Source organism: Bos indicus x Bos taurus, chromosome 3 (assembly GCF_003369695.1).
Source record: "Bos indicus x Bos taurus breed Angus x Brahman F1 hybrid chromosome 3, Bos_hybrid_MaternalHap_v2.0, whole genome shotgun sequence".
NCBI classification, from domain to species: Eukaryota; Metazoa; Chordata; class Mammalia; order Artiodactyla; family Bovidae; genus Bos; species Bos indicus x Bos taurus.
The window spans coordinates 14,869,923-14,894,297 of record NC_040078.1 but is presented as its reverse complement, the minus strand read 5'-3'; the positions used below and the strand labels follow the sequence as shown (position 1 = coordinate 14,894,297).

General features: G+C 45.2%; 1 protein-coding gene across 1 annotated transcript; it reads left to right on the top strand.

The window, feature by feature from the left end:
* The first annotated feature begins 524 nt into the window (after positions 1-524).
* SYT11 (synaptotagmin 11) lies at positions 525-19,903 on the top strand. Its single transcript, XM_027530772.1, has 4 exons — positions 525-846; positions 7,031-7,857; positions 15,926-16,049; positions 16,595-19,903. Exons 1-4 carry the CDS (start codon positions 813-815, stop codon positions 16,903-16,905), a joined length of 1,296 nt encoding a protein of 431 aa, XP_027386573.1. The 5' UTR covers positions 525-812; the 3' UTR covers positions 16,906-19,903.
* The last annotated feature ends 4,472 nt before the right edge of the window (positions 19,904-24,375 follow it).

The following is a 24,375-nucleotide window of genomic DNA, read 5'->3' as shown; positions in this document are numbered from 1 at the left end:
AGCATCAGGGTCTTTTCCATTGAGTCAGCTCTTGCCTGAGTGTCCCGCGTTGCAGGCAGATTCTTTACCGTCTGAGCCACCAAAGAGGTTTTATTTATACAATTCAATTATTTTCAGTAAACTTTCAGAGTTGTGCAGCCGTCACCAGGTTTGGTCTTCAATCAGAGCTTCTGAAGTTTAAGAAAGTTTCCATAATGATCTTTAGTGGTCTAAGAAACGCATAAAAATAATGGTAATTGATATTGAAAAGCAGATAATATATAATTTTATTTTTTCAAAATCCTACCTCCCTGTCGCCCAGAACATTCTGCTGCTATATTAAGCCTAGGGAATCGGAATCACAAGATCTAAAGAATCTCTTACAACTTCTCCTTAGTCAGGCCTCGGGGTTTTCGCTTTACAGACCCACAAGCCCATCAGTGGGCGGGGTCTCATTCTCTTGAAAATTTGGCAGCGGGAGGGGTCCCCTCCCACGGATCTTCCGGAAAGGGGCGGGGCTTGCCTTCCGGAACTTTTCGGACAGAGGCGGAGTCTTCTGCCGAGGGCCGTTCGGAGGAAGGCGGGGCCTACCTCGCATCAGGACCAGTCTGGCTGCACCTGCATCCTTAGCTCAGAGCATCCCTGGAGCATCTTAAGAGGCGACCGCAGCTGTCAACCAGGGACCAGACCGTCGCAGGAGGCATCCACCAGATACCTTCCCCCTCCCCTGACCTAGCGCTCTGCAGCGGCGGCCTCCGGTACTTACCGGAGGTCCCAGACTTGTCTGACCGACCATTGCAAAAGCATTTATAGCAATAGCCTCTGATTACGACATGGCTGAGATCACCAACATCCGACCTAGCTTTGGTAAGTAAAAATCCGGCAAACTAAGCCTGGGGTAGGTTAAACCGTTGCCAAGCCAAGGGAGCTCAGCGTCTGGGCAGAACGCGAAGCCCAGATCAAGGCCTTCAAGTGCCAGCCCCTCTAGAATCGGGCCTGTGGTGGTGGGTAGAATCGGGCCTACGGTGGTGGTATCGCCGGCAGTGGACAGCGTCCGAACCTGAGCTCTGGGCTGCAGGGGCCGAGAAGGCCAGAGTCACAGCAAGGGTGGGGACGTCCAGGATGCGAAAACCTTGTATGGTGCACTGTGAGTACCGCTGGAGGTGAGAAACCGAGAGCCTGCCAAGGACGTGAACCCCTCCTTCGAGGGGAGGAGAGGCGAGGTAGGCCGAGCCCTCCCCCTTGGGGCACGCAGGGCGGTGCCCCTTCCTCCCCCTCCCACTCCTCAGGGCTGCGGGGGAGGGAGGTGGCAAGGGGGATGGGGCATCAAGATGGCAGCTTGGAGACTGTGGGCTGGGTGGCAGGCAGCCAGGGGAGGCGGCGGCCTCTGGGGAAAGAGGGGTGCGGGGGTGGGGAGCAAAAAGGAAGCCACTCCTGAAGCCGGTCAGCTGGATGCTGGGGCCGGGAGGAAACGTGAGCCCTGCCATGTCTATTCTGCATCGTAATGGTGGGGTCCGTCCGATGCTACCAAATGGCGCTTGGCGCTGCTGGGCTGGGGGATGACGTGATGTCTATTTCTGGGCCTCCTGGCAGCGCCTAGGCTCTTCTTCTCAGGCCTTTGTTCCCTGTTTCCCTGGGCCGGCTTTTCAAAAAGGGGGACTCGCGCGCTGGTGCTGGCGGGGGCCCGATCCGGCCCAGAGGGGGAGGGGCGCAAAAGGCCGAGCCCGGGGGAGGCCGCTTTGTGTACCAGAGAAAGCATTACGTCATCTCGGAGCGGCTGGTCCCAGACCTAACCCTACAGGCTCCAAGATCAGTTACACTCCCTGGAGCAGAGAGTGGGGTGGAAAATAGGGAAGCAGATGGAAAAGAAAAGCTCGAGATGCAAGTTTTTCCTCTGGGGGATTCCTGTAAAATGTGCTGAGATAGCAAACTTCCTGTGCTGTTTTCCTGCCCCCCAAAGAAAAATGAATTGCCCTGCTTCTGCCTCAGTCCTATCCCAGTTTGGATGGGAGAAGCAGGTGAGAGTTGCTGTCAGCCTAGGGTTCCTTCATTTCCCTTAAGAGATTCTATGTCTCAGACAATCCAGAAGGTTTGAGCATCCAGACTCCAGTGTTTAGGGTGGGGTCACAATCCAACTAGGAAATGGCTTTTCTCACTCCCTACTAGAAGGTTTATGGAAATTAACAAAACCCAGCCTGCTCTATCCCTTCAATGTCAGGAAGAATATCAGGTCAGAGAAAGTATACAGACAACAGATCACACCCATTTACTACTGGTTCACACTGATTCCCCAAGGATAAATCTTGATTATATTTTTCTTACACTTCATCTTCTGCATTTTTATTATTTGAGTCCTAAATTTCCAAAATTGATGTCCCTTTTCTGATTACATGAGTACTCTGTGATTTTCTTCTAGTTCTCTCTTTTTCTTCTTATGCCTCCTTTCCATTATATTCTTTTCTCTAATTGCAGTTCCAGATTCCTTGGAAAGTTAGATGTTATAGAGCATAATATAGTGATGTCATCTAGAGGTAATATTAGTGAACAAAAGAAAAGAAATTATATCAACCTTTTACATACTAAAAGACTTATAAATACCCTCCAGTGTATTCATTATATATATATATATATACATATATATATATATATATATATATATATATATATATATATATTTGCTAGATGAGGAAACTGAGGCTAAGGGAGATAAAGTCAAACTAGTTAGGTTAGTGTTAGGATTTAAACAAATTTCCCATTGATGGCAAAATTCATTCTTATTTCACTGTATCATGCTGGCCTACTTGACCAGGAAAGGCTATTTTTGCAAAGGAAATGTCAATAAGCATGTCTGGTCAGAAGCTGAGAGAGCTGAACAAACCTAGCTATGTCTTATAGATCTTCAAATCCATATGGAAGGTCTCCACCGAGAACTCCCTGTAGAACTTCTGACTTTTTTCACATCTCATAGAGTACTTCATTTCAAACTCCATAGCCCTTGTGAGATACACCAAGCCAACACTCAATTATCTGTGACCTCGGAGGACAAAAGGAGCAAGCAGCATGGGTCACTGCAATTTACAGCTACTTGAAAACACTTACTTCAGCTTTTAGTTCTAACTTACTTTTCCCACTCAGCCTTTGACTAAAACTAGACAGAGAGTCCTGAGTTTCAACATTTCTGATTGTTCTAGTTTGCTGCCATGGGTGTGGGGGAGAGACATAGCGATTAACAAATACTAAAATGAAGAAGAACGTAGAGCGAAAGTGGGAAACGAGGTGGAAGCGTTGTGTTGCTGTTTCTCAGTCACTAAGTCATGTCCAATTCTTTGTGACCCTGTGGACTGTAGCATGCCAGGCTTCCTCATCCTTTGCTGTCTCCTGGAGTTTGCTCAGATTCATGTCCATTGAGTGGGTGATGCTATCTAACCATTCATCTTTTTCCTTCTCCACCCTCCTGAAAGATAAGCATCCTTCATCTTCTCTTTTACTGATCCACTGGTTTCTAGCAGTAAAAGTTGAGGCATAGTGAGCAGCAGTGGGATCTCTCAAGATCACACAGTAAATTTATGGTAGAACCAAAAGGATCACTCAGATGTCTCTCAACCTGACCTTTAGGCTCCCTTTCAAATCATTCTCAAAAATATACTTGTCCTGGTAGTTTCTTGCTTTTCTCTTCTTGCAGAGATAATATTCAGTGTTACGAATCAGTAGCAAACAGTTTTCAGGAAAATCTCTCATAGGTGAATGGAGAGCCGATTTTTCAGATTGTGCCCATTCTGATTTACAGTTGAACCCAATCAATTGTTCAAGCAAGTATTTACTGAGCTTCTGTTTGATGCAAGAGACTCGGGGATTCAAAGGTAAACAGGTTATAATTTCTGCCCGCTCTCAAGGAGCTTACAGCCAAGGCTGCTCCCATTATGTGAAACCTCTCCCTAACAGTTTTTATTTCACCTGATATTCTGAAAATAAATGCTATTATTATTCAGCATGGCCATGGACACAGTCACCTTGATATACTTTTTGTTAAATGGCATTACTCCTCATCTGTATTATTTCAAAATGTTACCACTTCTTTTCTTACCTGGTCCCAACATTCATAGAACTTTGAATGTTTGAGGCAGAAAGAATTTCAGAGATGTTGATTCCAATCCTTGTTAAGGAAATTCCTTTTAGAATAATATATCTGACGAAGGTGATCCAGTCTCTGAAAGTCTTCAGAGATTCACTGCCTCCAGAAGCAATCTGGGCCATTGAGAGGCAGTTCTAACAATAATTCAGTTCTTTGAATTTATCTGTCTTCTTGTAGCCTGTATGCACTGGTATTAGACCTGCCCTCCGAAGTAAAATCAGATGAGACCTTCTTCCAGCAAAGTACCTTCAGTAATTAAATAAAATTGTTATTCCCAGACCCTTCAGCTTCAGCTTCTTCAGTTTCTCCTCATTTAATATGGTTTCTAGGTCCTCTTCTATCCTGCTTATCCATAATATAGACACATTCTGGTGTCAGATAGACCAGGGTTTAAATCTCATCACTGTCATTTGCTTCTTTGTGGTCTAGAGCAGATTTGAGTCCCCAGCTTCCTCACTTGTAAAATTGGGCTATTAATGGTACCTATTCAGTGAGTTATTTGAGTCAAATTGAGGAAGCTCTAACACAGTGTCTGGCACGGGTATCATACTGGCACACAAAAAACAGCAATTTTTATTCTTGTCAGAAATAGATAGAGCACTTCATGTGTGTCATGACCAGAGCAGATGAAATTATACTGCCCCTCTATGATTTAGACATCACACTGATAGTATAAGTCAGCCTAGGTATACTCCAAGCTTGTGATCACTTAAACTACTAAGTTAGTTTTACTCAGATTTTATCAAGTAAGGTCTCCTATTTCCTATCAATAGGTTTTGAAGGCTAAATAGAATTTTACATTTATCCCTGTTATATGTAGTCATATTGACCTCATCCTCTTTCTCCAATCTGTGGCAACTGGGTTTTTAAAAATTTTTTACTGATGTATCATTGATTTATAATGTTGTATTAGTTTCTTATGTACAGCAATAATTTAATTATATATGTGTGTATATATATATTTTCATTATGGTTTATTACAGGATAATGAATATAGTTTCCTGTAGTATACAGTAGAACCTTGCTGTTTATCTATTTTTTAAATAGTAGTTTGTTATCTGTTAATCCCAAGCTCCTAAAGTGGAAGCTGTTTTGAATTCACTAACTCATTTGTTCACTGAACACTTACTATGTGCCACATGGTTCTAGGACCTGGGAATGTAGCAGTGAACAAAACAGCCAGTCACTGGTCTTATTAAATTACCTAGTAAGAGAAGACTGACAAATAAATATATACCAGAGGTAATAAGTGCTACAAAGAGAAATCAATCAGAGTAGTGGGGATACTATCTTCCTTGGAACAGACAGGAAATGTTTTCTGATGAGGTTTGAACAAAAGCCTGCAGTGAGTGAGGCAGCAGGCCAGGCCTATGCCTGATAGACGGATCTTCTAGGAAAAATCTAGAATATGCAAGAATCACATTTATTTCCTTAGTTCCCCCTGCCCTACTTGAGACTTACCCTAATGCGTAGTATGGATAACTATAGGCCTTATCTAGATCTTTAAGGCCTAAACCCAATTTAGCTTCAGTGCATTTAAGGGAAAAGAAATCCCAAAACCAAATTATCTAAGTCAGGGGCCCAATTTGTGCAGGAAAAGACAAGACTAGAAAAGGGAAGAGAAAAAAAAAACCTGTTTCTCTTTAGTTATTTGTTTACCTAACAAATATTAAGTACCTGCTGGGTGTTTTTAGTGCTGGGGATATAGACAGGAACTAAACAAACAAAAGGCTCCCCTGGTGGCTCAAAAGGTAAAGAATCTGCCTGCAATTCAGAAGACTGGGTTCAATCCCAGAAGATTGGGAAGATGCCTTGGAGAAGGGCAGGGGAACCCACTCCGGTATTCTTGCCTGGAGAATTCCATGGACAGAGAAGCCTGGCGGGTTATAGTCAGCGGGGTCACAAAGTGCTGGACGTGGCTGAGTGACTGAGCACAGCACACAAACAGACAAGATCCCTGTCCTTAGGAAACTTACATTCTAGTGAAGATAGACAATAACTAATACAATTATATGTGAGTGTTTGTATATGTGTGCATGCGTGTGTGTGTGTTTATGAAAGAGAGAACTCATGTCATGTCATATGGAGAAAATTAAGCAGGGCCAGAAGTGTAGGTCTCAAGGGTGGAAAAGGTTACATTTTTAAATAGGTTGGTCAGGAAAGACTTTACTAAGAAGGTGACAAGGTCTGACATGTTCCATGGTCCCTATTTCTTCCTATTTAAAATACTTGTGTTTTATTTTTAAATATTTGTATTTTACATTAAAATACAAGTATTTCAAATGCCTGGGAGCTGAAATTTGAAACATATTTCAAAAGGACTTAGGCCCACAGTTCTACTTCTTACCACTCACCTACTTTTATCACCCTTGGGCACCCTACCAAACCCATCCAAAGTCAATTCCACATCCTTCCACCCTACCTATCAGTCAGCCCACACAAACCCACTGTGGCAAACCCTGTGCTGCATGCTGTGGAATATCCTCCCGAAACCAGACACAGCTCATGCCCTTGTGGAACAGTTGAGGTGAATGGCTCCTATGTAGAAGGGTGACCTATAACACTTACGGGGCCACTTTATGTGAAATACAAATCCATTGAGCAAACCAAGTCCGTAAGTGCAGAGGCAAGGCCGAGAAAAGAACAGGCAGTCAGGTGGCGCACTGCAGGGGAGGCTTTCTAGAGAAGGTAAGTATTTCATCCAGGTTGGTGGGAAGAAAGAGCCACAGATTGGTTGGAGGGATGGGTGAGGGCATCTCTAAGAGAGGGGAGACGTTCCTAAGCCTAGATGAGCAAGTTTTGCTTTGAAGAAGGCTGGGTTGCAGATTAGCTCAGCCCCAGCCGGAGGCCCTAAGCAGGGGTGCTCTGGCAGAGGCCGAGGTCCAGCCGCCTTGACACATCTCTGGTCTCCACTTTCAGATGTCTCACCAGTGGTCGCTGGCCTTATCGGGGCCTCTGTGCTGGTGGTGTGTGTCTCAGTGACCGTCTTTGTCTGGACATGCTGCCACCAGCAGGCAGAGAAGAAGCACAAGAACCCACCATACAAGTTCATACACATGCTCAAAGGCATCAGCATATATCCAGAAACCCTCAGCAACAAGAAGAAAATCATCAAAGTGCGGAGAGACAAAGATGGCCCCGGGAGGGAAGGTGGACGCGGGAACCTGTTGGTAGATGCAGCAGAGGCTGGCCTGCTGGGCCAAGACAAGAGTCCTAAGGGACCTAGCTCTGGATCTTGTGTAGACCAATTGCCCATCAAAGTGGACTATGGGGAAGAACTGAGGAGCCCCATTGCAAGCCTGACCCCGGGGGAAAGCAAAACTACTTCTCCATCATCTCCAGAGGAGGATGTCATGCTAGGATCCCTCACCTTCTCAGTGGACTATAACTTCCCGAAAAAAGCCCTGGTGGTGACAATCCAGGAGGCTCATGGGCTGCCCGTGATGGATGACCAGACCCAGGGCTCTGACCCCTACATCAAAATGACCATCCTTCCTGACAAACGGCATCGGGTGAAGACCAGGGTGCTGCGGAAGACCCTGGACCCTGTGTTTGATGAAACCTTCACCTTCTATGGCATCCCATACAGCCAGCTGCAAGACCTGGTCCTGCATTTCCTCGTCCTCAGCTTTGACCGCTTCTCCCGGGATGACGTCATTGGGGAGGTCATGGTGCCGCTGGCTGGGGTGGACCCTAGCACGGGCAAGGTACAGCTGACCAGGGACATCATCAAAAGGAACATCCAGGTGAGGAGGAAGAGTTGTTGGGGAGGAATGGTAGGTTGGGGGACAGAAGGGGATGAATGGCAGGGAGAAGTGGGATGGATGGCAAGGAGGGGCTGTAGAGAGGAAGCTCTTGGATGTCAAGACTGAACAGTGGTCAGAGTAAGACAGAGAGCCTGTCAGGTTAGGCCTCCTCCAAGAAGCAACTTCCTGAAGAGAAACGGGCAAATGCCTTCTGAAATTGCTCTTAGTGGTTGACATCCTGATGCTGCATCCAGCTTGCTTGGAGCAGGCTAGCCCTCCAGTCCTAGACCTCCTCATTTCAGGCATATGGGAGCCAATTTCTTCTCCAAAATGTGTGATCTTCCTCTTGTGAACTTATTCCTTACAACTGAGAAACTGTGGAAGTATTCAGTAATTTTCCCCTCGGCTTCCCTTTCCCAGCCCAAACCTAGAGATAAAAGTAGGTTTGCATCTGTGTGACTTTTAAGAACCATTTTATAAATGCAACTTCATCAACTGCTTTGGCTTCCCAGGTATTGCTAGTGGTAAAAAACCCACCTGCCAGTGCAGGAGATGTAAGAGACACGGGTTTGATCCCTGGGTCTGGAAGAGCCCCTGGAGGAGGAAATGGCTACCCATTCCAGTATTCTTGCCTGGAAAATCCCATGGACAGAGGAGCCCGGTGGGTCCCAGGCCATGGACTCGCAAAGAGTCGGACACGACTGAAACAACTTAGCATTCATAGCATACAACTGCTTGACCTTTCAGGCCCCTCACACAGGCCAAAACCTTTGCCACGGGTACTTCTTTCTCCGTTCCTCCTCTCTGCCCTGTTTGCATTAAGAGGGGCATGAGAGCCCTCCATCCTGCCTTCTCTCCACTGAGCTAGCATTGGTTCTTGAATCCTTTCAGGGATGCAAGAATTGTGCTCCCAGCCACACTAGTTCATTTGTTTCATTCTCAACTGGGGAGGCAGTGCAGTTCTGCGGTTTGGCAGGAGGGCTCTTATCTGACTGCCTAGCTTCACCTTCCAGCTCACCACTTTCCAGGGGTATGATGTAAGTGAGTTACTTAACTCTTCTCAACTTCTATTTCCCCATCTGTAAAATGGAACTGATAATATTGCCTTCCTTATGGGTTATGAGAATCAAATGGAATAATATAGCTGGCATCTTATTGCCTTCATGTAGCTTTTACTTAGTGGAGGAGAAAGACAAAAAAGAAATCTTGGCATTTATCGTATAGTGAGTGTGCTGTGAAAGAAGTTGTTGAAATTTTATACTTAAGAGTTTCATTCCTTTTTCAGGATTTAACATAAGGAATTGATAGCAAGGACTTTGGGGCTTCCCTGGTAGCTCAGCTGGTAAAGAATCTGCCTGCAATGCCGGGAGACCCCGGTATAATTTTGGGGTTGAGAAGTTCCCCTGGAGAAGGGATAGGCTACCCACTCTAGTATTCTTGGGCTTCCCTGATGGCTCAGATGGTAAAGAATCCACCTGCAATGCAGATGACCTGTGTTCAATCCCTGGGTTGGGAAGATCCTCTGGAGGAAGGCAGAGCAACCTACTCCAGTATTCTTGCCTGGAGAATCCTATGGACAAAGGAGCCTGGCAGGCTACAGTCCATGGAGTCGCAAAGAGTCGGATACAACTGAGAGACTAAGCACAGCACAGCAAGGACTTTGAAGTCAGACCTGAGTTTGAATCTAAATTCTACCAGCTAAGTGACCTTGGGCAAGCTGCTTAAATTCTCTGAGTCTCTGTTTCTTATAAGAAATTAAAATGATGCATTTGCATAGTCCCTAGCCCATAGTAAACTCTCATGAATGTTAACCAGGATTATTATTATTAAAGTTTGATCCCTGGGAGAGATATGTGATTTGTAGATATTTACATTTTATTTTGATAAAGTAAAGGAAGACAAGGAAGGCTAGATCAGTGGAGAAGATGGTAGGAGGTTTGGAAAGGATATCAGGGTCACTAAAAACACTTGTACGTTTTCCAGAAAGAGCCCTGCCTGCAGGTACGTTACTTCTCTGTTACTGCCCTCTCCAGCTGCAAACCCATGCTGGACTCAGTGGGGAGGCAGAAGGCTCAGGAACGTACAAGAGGCTTCCAGGCCAGCAGGACTGAGTGGGCAGTGAGCTCCTGGGAAGCAGGTTTGGCCATTGCTGAAGGGTGCTGTGCCGCGCCAGGCTGGGGAGGGGAGGCAGGGAGCCCTTCCCCCGGGAGTGTGCTCTCACCGTCTCTGCCGCCTGCACCATCTCTGCCTGCCCCACTGCAGTCAGCTTAGTCATGCCACTGCCCAGAGAACCGCTGTTGCCATGTGGCACGCTCAGCTCACAAGGGCCAGGGGAAGTCTGAACACTTTAGAGAATATTAGAGGTGTTTGGTCAGGGCATGAACACTGGTCCATTGCCAGGATACAGTGAGACACAGCTGAGTCCAACACAGCAGGAATTCTGCATCCTCTGAGCTTGGAGGCAGAAGTCCCGCAAAGAAGCTGCAGCAGTGACCAGTTTCATCTCCCTGCATCCTCTCCCTTCTCCCTCCATTTCTTTTCCTCCAGATTCTACCAGCCCGCTCCCCTGACTCCTGACTCCCCATTATAGCAGCTCCAGTACCCTACCCCCTGCCTTCATTCAGCTCTCCTCACTGGGCGGTTCTTTTCAGCACAGCCTTCTCTGGAGTACTAGCCTTGATAAAGCCACCAACTAGCTGGACTCCCCCAGACGGCTCATGCATTCTCAGCCCACGGCTGAGTGTGGAGGAGGGCTCTGTGCCAGGCTGCAGCTGGGAAGACACTGGCAAGAAAAGGGACTGATTTGGGCTGGGAACAAAACAAGCCTCAAATCCAGGACACTGGGCAGGGAGCATAGACAATGGCATTTGCTAAACTGCCAGGGGCTCTTGGCAAGAGCCAAGCTTCTTTCCACTTTATTAACTCCCTTCAGAAGGGATAAGCCAGGGTGGGATCCTGAGCAGCACACTCCCTGGATGAGGCCCCAGACGGGACACCCAGAGCCCTGCAGCCTCCCAGGCTTCCTAAGCCTGTTTTCCCCAGCCAGTGCCAGTGGGCAGGGCTATGTTTCATCCTGGGTCATGGCTGTCATCTCCCTAGTCATTTGTACCCCTGATTCCCTAGCAGTGCAGCCTCCAAATGTCCACCTTAAATCCTCCCTACTGTAGCCAATAGTCTGCTCTTTCTGGGTCTCCCCTTGGCTCATCAGCTAGAGCTGCTTTGGAAGAGTCCACACTGTAAGAGTCTTTCCTGATCTGGGTAGGGTATCCCTTTATAGTAATGGGATCAAAGTTTCCTGGGTGGAGACTGGTGAGAATTGCATTTCTCTAGACAGTCCCCAACCCCTAACTGCATTTCCTGACCTGTAGCAGAAAATTCAGCTCTTATCCTTTCCGCTCTTGCAGTGTAATCCAGTTGGAAGAAGCCAGGACTGGTCATGATTTCTGATTCTGTCCATTTCAGTGTCTAATTCTGGGTGTGCAGTTACTTTCTCTGGGCCTCAGTCTCCCTCTTGGCTGGATCATAAAGGCTAATGGGGTCACTTTGTGAGAACACTCTCAGCTCTTGTGAATATACGGAAAGATACAAGAAGCATTAAAAATTAACACTTGACTATTAATAAAACAAGTTTACAGCATAAACTCCAAACACCCAAACTATCTGAGTTGGACTTTGGAACTGGATTTTTTTTCCCTTTAGTGGCAGCTTTTTTACCGCCTTAGTATTTTATTCAGAAAGAAATAAAAGTGAATTTACATTTCCATAATACACCCCTCACAAGGAGAAGGGAAGTGATTGAGAGAGGGCTGGGGTTAAAGAAGAGACAGTGGGAAAGAAGTGATTTACAGGGTGGATAATAGAGAGTTGTTAGACTCCTCCTAATTTCTTCATGTCATTGTTTCCCAAACCATTTCCTGTCTTTCTGCTGCCAGATTGGTGTTCATGACCTGGGACAGTGGTCATGGGAATGAGAGGATTCTTAAAATCTCAGATTTACAAGAGACCTTGGAGGTCATCCAGGCTAGTCAAAAGGGAGTGAAAAGAAAGAACAAGGAATGTCAATTTTCCATAAACAATAAAGAAATTTGCTATAGAAAAATAAAATAAAATCATACACACCAAAAAAGGAAGTTGCTGTGTATGTGTATTGGGGAGAAGACAAGGAGGGATGTGGCTGAATGTTGAGGGTTTTGTTTCTTTTGTTTTCTCATGACTGTGATTAATGTGGAGGTAGCACTGAGAACTTCTAGTCCCTATAAAGGTTTATTGAGGATGCCTGAGTCCTCCTCTTTGCAAAGATGCTCTGGCTAGAAAAAGTCATTCCGTAGGGGCTCTGCTAATTATAAGAAAGAGACTTATCCTACACCTAAGTGTTTCCTTCAGTCTAACGTCTTCTTTCGGACCACTGCCCTTGTTCCTCTTTTCCACGGACTGAGAAAGGATCCTGTACTCTGAGGGCAAAGCCTCCCGGCTCTGTCAGGCATGGATAAAACCCTTTCTCCCCCTTGTCCTTCTGCTCGCCCACCCCCCAACAGGGTCTTTACCTCACTAGGCGAAGGGGCTGGGAAACAGAGTGCGCTCCCAGCCCTTGACAAAGAGCCCTTGAGAAAGAGCCATTGACAATGCCGCTCGCAATGGGAATTGGGTGGAAAGAGAAGGGGAGGCGGCAGGGGGGACTTGAAACTCTGGCCTTCAGTGCAGAATGGAATGGCATTCAGGTGGTGTTGTGGCGGCAGACTTGAGCATCACAAAGGGGCAGCTGAATGAGGACGGGCATTCTGCCCATGTAAAATGGCCAAAGGTGAGGGGGGAGGGTGGGTCAGATGGAGAACAGTTGCCAGAGGAGTGATTTTAGGGGAGGAAAGGATTGTGAAGGTGACCAGAAGTTGTCCACTTTCCCAAAGAACTAGGGAAGGCGCACGGGACTTTGATTAGGGTGATTATGCTATAATGGATGATTTAGGAAACAGTTTGTGTGTGTTTTTTTTTAAACAGTTTTAAATAATCAGAAAACCTAAGTATCATCTTGTAATTGATGTTATTTTTACAAATAAAACTTTATTTTTTAAATCAAAATTTCCTTTTTACCCTCCCTAGCCTTCTTCTGTATATAAAGTTAGATTATATTTAAAGATGATATTTTTAATATTTAGATACCAATATTCAAGGTCCCAGATATAGATATCAAAACTAGTTAACATTTCATTATTCATGGAAATGGAGGGGAGCAGTGGCTCAAATAATCCAAAAGTTCTTTCTAGATAGATCAGCACTGTTCACTGGAACTCTCTCTGATGATGGAAATGTTCTATGTCTGCATATATCCAACATGGTAGCCACTGGCCACGTGTGGACACTGAGCACTTGAAATAGGGCCAGTGTGACTGAGGAATTAACATTTTAATTTTACTTAATGTTAATGAATTAAAATTTAAATAGATACATGTAGCTACCAGCTACGGTATTGAGCAGTTCAGTTCTGAACATTTCGGAAGGTATTTTCTTTTTGCTGAGGGATTACCTTCCTGATGCCTTTGGGCTGTGACTGATAGTAAAAATGAGCGCACATTCTCAGACTAAGTTCTGACTTATGTCAAAGGAAGTGACCCAGAAGTATACTGGTTGGCAGGAGCAACCAGCCTGTGATTTTACACTGGCTCGGGGTGCGTCCTGTGGATACAGTCAAGAGCCGACTGTATGTTATGGGTAAGGAAAAGATGTAGGGCTTCATCTAGCAGAGAAAACCATGAAAATCATTTCTAAAGCTTGTTTTCTTTTGTACTTCAATTTCTAAAGCTAACGGCTGCGTTTAAAGTTTAGTCACGTTCAGTACCCTATGAAAGACATTTCCGTACGCTCCTGGTATGAAACATCACCTCAAGAAATTTTTTGAACCAAATGGAAATATTATCACAGTTCATTCCTTGAGGTGACGACTTATAATCAATCAAAGCATAAGCTATTAGGGTTTTCCCTTTGTTTTTCACTGATGAGCTAATCAAACCATTTACTGCTGTTCTTTCCTGCGCCAGACACACCTGGGCAGGCACTAGCCTGTGAGCTTCTGGAGGGTAGGGGTGCATCTTTTCAGCCCTAGCTGCTAGAAGATTGCCTGGCACTCTTAATGCACAGCAAGTCATTTTGGTGGGTATGTGGCGTATGTAAGGCTGGTGGTGAGTTTGGTCTATTTTTGTTCAATCTAAGAATTCATCGAGTTGGTGGCCTTCCTTTGGGGCTATGAAGAGTATAAGGAATAAAATTTGATAGTGGAGGAGTGATTTGGTCTCAAAATTTTTTGTCCCAAATTTAACTTATTATGTCCTAAGCTCCTCCTGTGCCGCCACATTTCGTTTTCTTTACCCCAGCCTCATCCCCACTTCCTAAGAGAGAAACACAAGAAACACTCCTTCCTGTCTTCCCTCTCCCCTGTATTTACATCCAGTTAGCCGCCCCCACCCAGAAAATCCTGACAGTTCTTTCTGAGACCTATCCCAGGTCCATCTCCTCTGCCACAGCCCTGGTTCCAGCCCTCACCCTCTCTTCCCTAGCCTGTGGGAGCAGCCTCTTCACCAGGTTTTCTGACTTTCATCTTTAGTTCTTTCTCCAGCTTTAACTAGAATAATATGATTATTAATATATTAACAACAGCAGTAACATTATGCTTACAGAAGTCGCTCCTATGCTTACAGACCTCCTCTCTCCTGGCTGCTGCTGCTGGCTCTGCTATTTGGTTAGCTTACTCCCCCTGCTCCCCATGCCCTTCACCCCCACCTAACCCACCTCTCCAGGTTCCTGGCCCATCCCTCCTGCCAGGACTCCAACATCAGGTACATTCACCTCTCCCCGTTCTCTGAACATAGCTTACCCTTTCAGCCCGAAGCCAGCCATTCGGCTGCCCTGCCACGCAGGATCTTCTCTCTGCCCATTGCCTCAGTGTCTGTTTCTCACCCTCCAGAAGCTCAGCCCTGATGTCAGCTGGCAAAACCTCGCCTGCATCTCCCAGCAGCACTGAAGCATTTATTTTGGTCTCACCGCGCAGCTTGTGGGATCTTAGTCCCCTGACCAGGGATTAAACCCAGGCCCTCAACAGTGACCTAACCACTGGACCACCAGGGAGTTCCGAGGCTTCTCACTCTCCTGACAAGTAAACATGTTTGTTTACGTCTCTGAATCTTCTACTCCATCCTTGGGAACAATGACCGATTCCTGTTAGCTCTGAATTCCCAGCACCTGGCATGTAATTAGTATCCAAATGTTATTTAAAATGTTCTTGGAGGACTAGAGTTTTTGTTTTGTTTTGTCTTGTTTGCAAGCTCAAAATAGAGCCTAGCATAACATTTCAAGGTGGGGAAACAAAGATGTGGGCAACCAGGGTGGCCAGAGAAGATGCTCAGAAGGTCATACCCTGGGGCAGGCAGAGCAGGTGTGGATATTCACCTTCTGAGATGGAGCCACAGGCTCCAGAAAGTTCAGGGACTTGCCCAGGGCTAGCTGGTGAGTAAATGACAAAGTTAAGACTCAAATGCGAGTTTCCTATCTCCCTTCAAAACTTTATCACAAGAACCAAATGAGAAAGCAGGAGAGAATGCGTGTCTCTGGTACACACTAATTTACTGGATCCTCTTACTAGTCCTGGGAAGTTGCTGCTGTTTTCATATCCATTTTACAGAAGAGGAAGCAGAACTCCAGAGAGGTCAAGTAGGGCTGACCTTGTCCCAGCTCAGACAGATAAGCAGTAGAGTCAGGATCTGAATCCAGGCCAGTCTGACTGCAGAGTCTGTGCTGTGCTGCCTCTCCGTGCAAATGATTTTATTTACTATAAGATTTTTTATTTTATTTTATTTTGGGCCACGCCATGTGGCATGCGGTATCTTAGTTCCCTGACCAGGGATCAAACCCACGCCCCCTGCAGTGAATGTGTGGCGTCTTAACCACAGGGCCACCGGGAATCCCCTTGCTTACTGTCAGGACTGTGAGAAGAACATCTCCTTTGTCCTCGCCCCCGCACTTTCTGTGCCGTGGCCTGCCCCCTCGACTGGGGTTCTCACCTGCTGTTTCTTCCCCACAGAAGTGCATTAGCAGAGGCGAGCTCCAGGTGTCTCTGTCATACCAGCCTGTGGCGCAGAGAATGACAGTGGTGGTCCTCAAAGCCAGACACCTGCCGAAGATGGACATCACCGGTCTCTCAGGTAGCAGCTATTTACTTCAACCTATCTCTGTCTGTCTGCCCTCCCTGCCCCGCTGCCCCTCGCCTGTGATCCAAGCACCTCCCCCCGCCCACCTTTCAGGACCCCTGCACCTCTCACCCTCCACCCGTTCCTCTCTGTCTACATTCTCTTCCTTTGGGTAAGCAAATGGTCTCTACCTTTGGCGAGGTATTCACAGTGGTATACATGCTAGCCTCTGTGCCCTTGCTCCAGGTGAGACTTCTCAGAAAGCCTGCAGCCTTTGGTAGTCCCTGTGCCCCCTTGAAAATGCTTCTTGGTGTCATGGAGTTTCTTCGGCCCTGACTCGAGGCGGTTTTTCTGTTCCTTGTCTGCCTGGTTTCCTTGACCCCTTGTCCAGGCAGGCAGATGTGTACAGAGTCAGTGTACACTTAGTGTGCAACCACCAAAGACCCCACGGGGTGAGAGAGGGGACATCAAGGAGATGGACAGCAGAAGCCCCTCCTCCCTGACATTGTATAGGAGAGGACTGTGTCATTGGCCTGTCTCCCTTTTTTCTTTGGGGGCCCCAGATCCTTATGTCAAGGTGAACGTCTACTACGGCAGAAAGCGCATTGCCAAGAAGAAAACCCACGTGAAGAAGTGCACTTTGAACCCAGTCTTCAACGAGTCTTTCATCTACGACATCCCCACCGACCTCCTGCCTGACATCAGCATCGAGTTCCTGGTCATCGATTTCGATCGCACCACCAAGAACGAGGTGGTGGGGAGGCTGATCCTGGGGGCGCACAGTGTCACAGCCAGCGGTGCCGAACACTGGAGAGAGGTGTGCGAGAGCCCCCGCAAGCCCGTGGCCAAGTGGCACAGTCTGAGCGAGTACTAATCCTCTTCTCCTTGCCTCTAACCCTGGGGCCAGGCCGGGCAGGGACGTGGCGGGGAGAGGACCGAGAGGAGCGGACTCAAAACCTCATCTTAGTTGTAGAAGAAAATTTCTTACACGACAAACACCACAGAGAACACCCCACATGACCACAGCTGCAGTTCAGTTCTTAGCAATGATGATTTTTCTCCTTTGCAAGGCACTAGGAAATCCTTTTTTTTTTTTTTTCAAATGGGGAAAAAAAGAGAGGGAAAGACCTCTACAAGTCTATATATAACAATGTAACCTTATATTTGCATGTCTAATACAAACTGAAGAAATTAGCCTAACTGCCAATATCAAGGTACAGATTTTAATCCATGAAAATCGTGTTTTGTGCCGAATTGTATTTGCTGATTACCTGAAATTGGTCTCTTTTTATTGGGCTTCTCTGGAGAGTTATTCTCATCCCCCACCTCTGTGGAAGAATCTTTTTGCTCTTGTAAAACCTCATGTTTTCATCATCCCCATCTTTTCACCCTATTACCGCTTACATTTCTGCTCTTTGAGCTTAAGAACCAGAGGTCTGCAGTAGGCGAATATACAAAGGTGGAATGGATAAGGCAGGGTTTGCAGGAGAAAGAGTATTTGAGAAATGAGGCGTGTTTGCTATCAGCGCTCCTGCTGGAAAGGGGTAAAAGACTCTCTTTGATTAATACGTCATCAATTACACGAAGGCATCAGACTTTTCGGTAGAATCTGGGTTTACAAAACTAGATGACTTCTCTAGAAAGAGCTTTGGGACTTCAAGTTCAGCTACAGGATAGTACCATTGACTATATCTTGCTGATCCCAAATGTAGTTATGAAGACAAGGAAAATGAGATGAGTGCCTCGCCCTTTGTAGCTGTGTTTGGAAGGATAGCCATTTTTTGGTGATGTGTTAGGAATCATCTGTGGTTTGAAGGGTTAGACTGGCCTTTGTTTTTCCAGAAATGCTGACCGCTGAGAAGCTTTAGAGTCTTCTCAAGTAGTTTACGTGAGGTTAGTTTTACTTCATAAGGAAAAGGACCTTGAGAAATTATTCTTTCTCCTCAAATTTTTCAATAAATGGCCCTTAAAAATAACTAAATGAGTAAAACGAGCACATGACTAAATTAGTAATAAAGATGACTTGGATTTTTCAGAGCATCCTTTCCCTGTAAACAAAGTGCTTAGTTCTTAGGACTCCTGAATCTCAAGGTACAGTGAAGGCGTGGGGAAACCACAGAGCTCAGTCCTCCACCTGCCAGTGGACAGCAGAGCTTGCGAGAGATTCAGCCTCCGTTTTAGAATTCATGTCTCCTTATCCCTAGTCCAGCCATGCCTCTAGAGTTGAGACTTTTCAGATGGCAGAGACTCCATGGATGATAAGTAAGCCCGGATAGGCAGTAGATATTTTTGCCAGCCTGAAGAGGAACTCAGATAAGCAGCAGCTTGAACCAAGGCCTGAAAGATTAGTAGAGACAGAAATTTCACATTCATACAAGAACATCACTATCTGACTTGCTTCTGAGAAGAGTTGAAAAGCTGAGTCTCTATGGAGAGAGTGGTGATGTTGCCTCTGCCGTTCCATAACTCTTGTGGATTTAAAACCAACCTGTTCCCTGACCCCCCCCAACCCCATTCTTCTTTTTTTCTCTTTAACCTGGATTCTTGACAGTGCAGAGCAGTTCTGAGCAGGCACAGAGCCCACTCTCTGTTCTTGTCCCTGTCATCCCCCAACCCCCAGAATCTGACTCACAATCTCACCATCAGCTGGGTTCACATCACTGGTTTCTATCCAATACTCCATGGAATGTAAATACTGTATCATACGTAGACAAAAATAATTTTTGTTTTCTAAAAATGCATTTTGAGATAGTTTAATGTAAATCTGACAGGAGCATTCTGAAGCCCCATTAGGAAAAATTTTAAATGGTTCCTCTCCATCGCCTTAATGTCTAAAGATCAGAAACTGCTGAGCAACCCGCTTTTGTTTCCTTCCCAGAAACAATGCAAAGCAACAGGTGGAGAAAGTGTGGTCTTTGCCCTGCTGTGTGTGCCTCTGAAGCTCCTCCTGACATAAGTCTGGGAAAACAGCCTCACCCAACTCCTCTCTTACCCATCTCCGTGTAGCTTTATTCTTTGCATCTACTGAGCGGTGGGTGGAGGTGGCAGGAGAGGGACCCATAGTTCTGTAGCCTAGGAACTGCCTCGGTGTCTTTCTCAGAAAAAGGCAAAGAGGCAGACAGTCCCAGGTTCCTCCCTCCTACCTCAGGCCTGATCCGTCGTGCCCTTGACTCAGCCATCCCAAAGTTTCTTAGCTGACTTTGGCTTTCACATTTGTTCCTCCCAGAGCTAACTGATAAGGGTGGAGGAGGAATACCTACTCCTAAGAGTCAGTGGAAAGACAAGAGAGTTACATTCTAGCTTTCACACAAGGCACTCATGATCAGGAATAGGTTAGGGAATGGTCACTTCTGATTTTCCAAGAGTCAGTCCTTCTCTGCTGATATCTTGATTCCTTGGGAAGGCAAGAGCTTTTCTTAATAACAAAAAGTCCCTTTATGAGTTAGTCCTTCCTTCAGTTCATCTCAGTGGAGCACAGCCAAGAGGTACATGTTTAGGAGCGGTGCTCGGGATATGAGAACAGACTGGTTCATGGGACAGGGGCGGCTTGCTCAGGAGAGGGAACGATGCAAGTCCTTTTTCTTGGGAAGCTTTTATTATGGCCACAATAGTGACATTGCCCTCACCGTGATCCTTCTCCGATGTGGTCGTCTTTCTTTACCTTGTGTCTTCTCTTGTAAAAATGAAACTCAAAAAATAAAATAAACGTGTCAAATTTTAAAAAAAGAAAAAAATCGAAAAAGCTAACATGAATTGTGTGAAACTGCATAATGCTGTAATGCTAACCTACAATATGTAATGCTACCTTGTATGTTGAATTTGTTAATGCACCACACAAGTGCGGAATAAAGACTGATTCACATTAAATAGGCCCGATGACTTCAGCATGGTTTTCTTGAAGCTGGATGACTATGAATGGTGTGAACACTCAGACTCCAATAGGTGGTGCAGTGGTAAAGAATCCGCCTGCCAGTGCCGGAGAAGCAAGAGAGTTGGGTTTGATCCCTGAGTCTGGAAGATCCCCCTGGAGCAGGAAATGGCAACCCACTCCAATATATTTGCTTCGAAAATTCCATGGACAGAGGAGTCTGGTGGGCTTCAGTCCACAGGGTCAAAGGGTTGAACACGACTGAGCACATGCGTGTGCACACGCGCACGCACACACACACACCATGTTTTCCAAGATGTGGTCCTAGACTGAGAGTCTTTCCTTTTTGTCCTATTTTCTTCTTAAAATGTAGTATTTAAGACAATAACCACCAGAGTGAGGGTTGATGGTTTTTAGTGCAGAGAATAAGTCTGACTCTTTAACTGAAAATACATCAAAAGCAATGCTTAGACTGACTGATTTATTCATTAGTCAAGACTCTATTATTTTTATTGGAGGATAATTGCTTTATGATGTTACGGTGGTCTCTTCTGCACATCGATGTGAATCAGTCATAATTATATACATATGTATCCTCTCCCTTGTGAGCCTCCCTCCCCCAAAACAGTTTTTTAAATTGAGTTTCTATCATATGACAGGTACTGGGAATACAAGACATTGATAAGCAAGAGTACTGCATTTGAGCTTAGCAGAGGATAAGCATTAATCAATCAATCACACTAATAAATATTTAATTATAAACTGAGAAAAGGAACACTGTGTGTGCATGCAAGAAAGAGGGAAGCAAGAGAAAAAGTTTAAAACAAGTTTCAGTGAAACTATAAAAAATTTTTAAATGATAAAACTAACATCATAAGCATATTATAAAAACATTGGAAAATAGAGAAGAGGGGAAAAAGTCAAGATTCCAAAACCTTAACAATCATTTTGTCATTTAATCTTATTTCTTGTGCATTTTCTTCCCTGTGTACATTATTCAGGATCGTATTAGAAAATACATAAAGTATATGTTCATAGGAACCAGAAAAAAATTCACCCACAGGCAAACAGTACTAATTTTGGCACATGTCCTTCCCATTTAACAACCTTATAATTCAAATCATGCTATGTAATTTTGTATATTACTTTTTTCTAACGTGATGATGTAATAACAATGATAGTAAGATTATCTTGGCACTCAAGATATTTTTGGCTTTAATTAACAGGAAACCCAATTCAAACTGGCTTAAACATTAAGGAAATGGATCAGTTCACCTAACTGGAAGTCCAAAGGCAAGTTAAGCTTCAGAGTTGACACAATAAAGTCACCAATACTATGAGGGGCCCAGGTTCTTTCTGAGGGCCATTCTGATATTCAGGGCTAGCTTAAGGCATAAAATCATTAGTAAGGCTTTTATAATGTTTATAGAAGCACTTTCAGGAGATCGCCTTGGGACGTCTCCTAGAAAAATAAGGTCAATCATTCACAGAAGCCTGTAGCTATTCTTTCCTCTTATCTTGGTGGTCCAAAGTGTATCACCTGGTCATTTCTGAACCAATCACAAGCAAAGACAATGGGATTATCTTCAGACCATTTAGTACTGCCCTGGAACTGAGTATGGAAGATGGGTAGATTCTTGAGTAAAATGTCATTTCCTTTGGAAGAAGGAATTGCTACTGGTTGGGCAATGAATAAAGAACATCGCATAGTTTGGTTTTGGCCACACTGTGCAGCTTGTGGGATCTTAGTTCCCTGATCCAGGGATTGAATGCAGGCTCTCCGCAGTGAAAGAACAGAATCCTAACCACTGGACCACCCAGGAATTCCTACATAGGTTCCTATAGTACCTTTCATTCCAAGGTATTTTATCCTATGATCTTATAACAAACTCTTGGATAAGAGTTCCTAACCTACCATGTGCCTCACCTTCTAATCTCATTCATTCCCTATAGCGAGTGGTTTGAAAAGACGAACAGCCTAGTGCTGGAAGTCCTCTTTAAGTAATTCAAGAGTAACATAAGTTTTAGCCATGGGGCATAATTTTTCAGAAAACTGAAAACATATCTATTCTTATTCAGTGTAACTTTTACAAGATAGTGAACTGGAGAGTATCTCATTTGCCAAATACCATATTAGGTCAAACACACCTTCTGAACACCTGGAAGAATTGCTCAAAACTCTGCTTGGTATTCAAGAACAAACTCTTGGAGGGGGTCTTAAGGCTCAGCAGGCCCAGGAATAGATGTATTAACAGATAAATCGATAAGAGCCCGGTAATTCATTAGCTGCTTTTGTGTTCAGTTCTGGGGAGCTGAGCTGGTAATTCACCTCAAATGTTCTGTTAAACCTCAATCTAATTGGAAAGCTCTGACAAGGCCATAAGAAGGGTCTCATTTTCTTTTAATAGCAAAAAAAGCTAACATGATCAAATGCTTATCAATGCTGGGCACCGTTTTAAGCACTTTACACATTTAAAACTCAATCCTTCCAACAACCCTGTTGGATATGTGCTACTATCGTCCCCATTTAACAACTTTACCAGTGGCTTACGCCATTCATAAGCCATGCATCCTGGATTCGCCCTGTGGACCTCTGACCCCAGAATCTCTTTCTTCCACTATCAGTACTGGTAGAGACTTCAAAGAAAGATGCAAACAGAGGCTACGGGAACTGATACAAATTAGAATGTGCTCATACTTTTTTAAAAAACATATTTGTGCCAGGTTTTAGTTGCAGTATGTGGGATCTAGGACACTGACCAGGGATCGAACCCGAGTCCCCTGAATTCACAGCATGGAGCCTCAGCCACTGGCCCACCAGGGAAGTCGCTGTGCTCATTCATGCTCTTGATGCCAATGTCCTCAAGAATGTTTTAGGATTTCTCTGGTAGTCCAGTGATTAAGATTCCCAGCTTTCACTGCAAAGAGTGTGGGTTCAATCTGTGCTAGAGGAACTAAGATCCCACATGCTGTGCAGCACAGCCAAAAAATAAAAACACTGTAGTTTTTTTAAGTGTTTTGGAGAGTTGCTGCTGCTGCTGCTAAGTCACTTCAGTCGTGTCCAACTCTGTGCGACCCCATAGACGGCAGCCCACCAGGCTACCCCGTCCCTGGGATTCTCCAGGCAAGAACACTGGAGTGGGTTGCCATTTCCTTCTCCAATGCAGGAAAGTGAAAAGTGAAAGTGAAGTCGCTCAGTTGTGTCCGACTCTTAGCGACCCCATGGACTGCAGCCTACCAGGCTCCTCCATCCATGGGATTTTCCAGGCAAGAGTACTGGAGTGGGGTGCCATTGCCTTCTCCGTTTAGAGGGTTGCTTATCTGTTATTGTATGAAACTGGACATTTTTATGATTTACATTCAGTCACACCAAATCAGTCTATTTTTAGGCATTTTCCAAGTTAATATTTAAACGTTATTGTTCACCAAGGGGTTGAAATACTGCTTGTTCTTCACCTCTTTTCACTCTCTGTCTCACTTATCCTGCCAACTATGCCGATTGTCTCACTGTATTTCACTGTGCACAGTGTTCATTGAACCCAGGGTAGGTAAGCTAGAGCAGAGAAGATGGAAGAAAGTGCAAGGAGCTGTAAGACCTGCGAACATGTTTATTCTGTCCTGACTGGCACAGCAGCCATAGCAGCAGACACCCTGTATTCTCTCCTCCCGTGGCTGACCCAGCAGACACAGCTGAAGGGCAGCCTCTCCGCCATAATGCAGCTATAATGCAGCCCTGAGGGCGAGTCAGGTGAAGCTTATATATGCTTACAGAACAAGCGTAGCCTGTGGCCAAGCCAGCACCTTGTGATGTGCGTGCGCAGTGCTGTAAGTGATCTCAGCTGTTACATAATCATTATTTACAAAACGTGGGGCAAGAGCGAGAGGGCGTGGGGCGAGAGAGCCTGACCACCGCCGTCTTGGCTAATTTGCTCTTTCCCTACACTCTCCCACTCTTTGATCAAATCTCAGAGGAGATTCCACATTTTAGAACTGGAGGTGCCCAAAGAACAGAACTGAGACTCCAAGAGCTGTATGCAGTAAAGATTTGTCCAATAAAGGTAGACAGGCAGTGAACAAAATATTGTCTAGGAGGCAGACACCAAGCCCTTGCTTCTTCCTCCTATTTACTGAATTAGAGTTTCAAGAGAAGTTTGGTCTAGAGTTGTTTTTGTGACGGTTTTTTTTTTTTTTTTTTTTTGTGATGGTTGTGGTGGTAAATGTATTTTAGCTGCAACCAGAACCACATACTCTCTTAAGGAGTCTAAGGATATGAAAATAAGAGCAGCCTCAGTGTTCTGGGTGGGACTGTGCAAGATATTTCTGACTAAATTGTATGTGCATGTGTGTCTTCCACAGAGGCCAGCAGAAATTTTTATGTTGGATTACATTGTATTTGAGCACATATTTGGGCTCACCTTCATATATACTGTAAGTTTCTCTGCCTCCAGGACTTTACCTACACACTCCTCTGCAAGG

What these genes read in the sequence shown, in the direction of transcription:
- SYT11 (XM_027530772.1), top strand. Translation starts at nt 813, where the DNA reads ATGGCTGAGATCACCAACATCCGACCTAGCTTTG. An exon ending in CAACATCCGACCTAGCTTTG is followed by an intron (nt 847 to 7,030) that starts GTAAGTAAAAAT and finishes CTCCACTTTCAG; the next exon opens with ATGTCTCACCAGTGGTCGCT. An exon ending in TCATCAAAAGGAACATCCAG is followed by an intron (nt 7,858 to 15,925) that starts GTGAGGAGGAAG and finishes TCTTCCCCACAG; the next exon opens with AAGTGCATTAGCAGAGGCGA.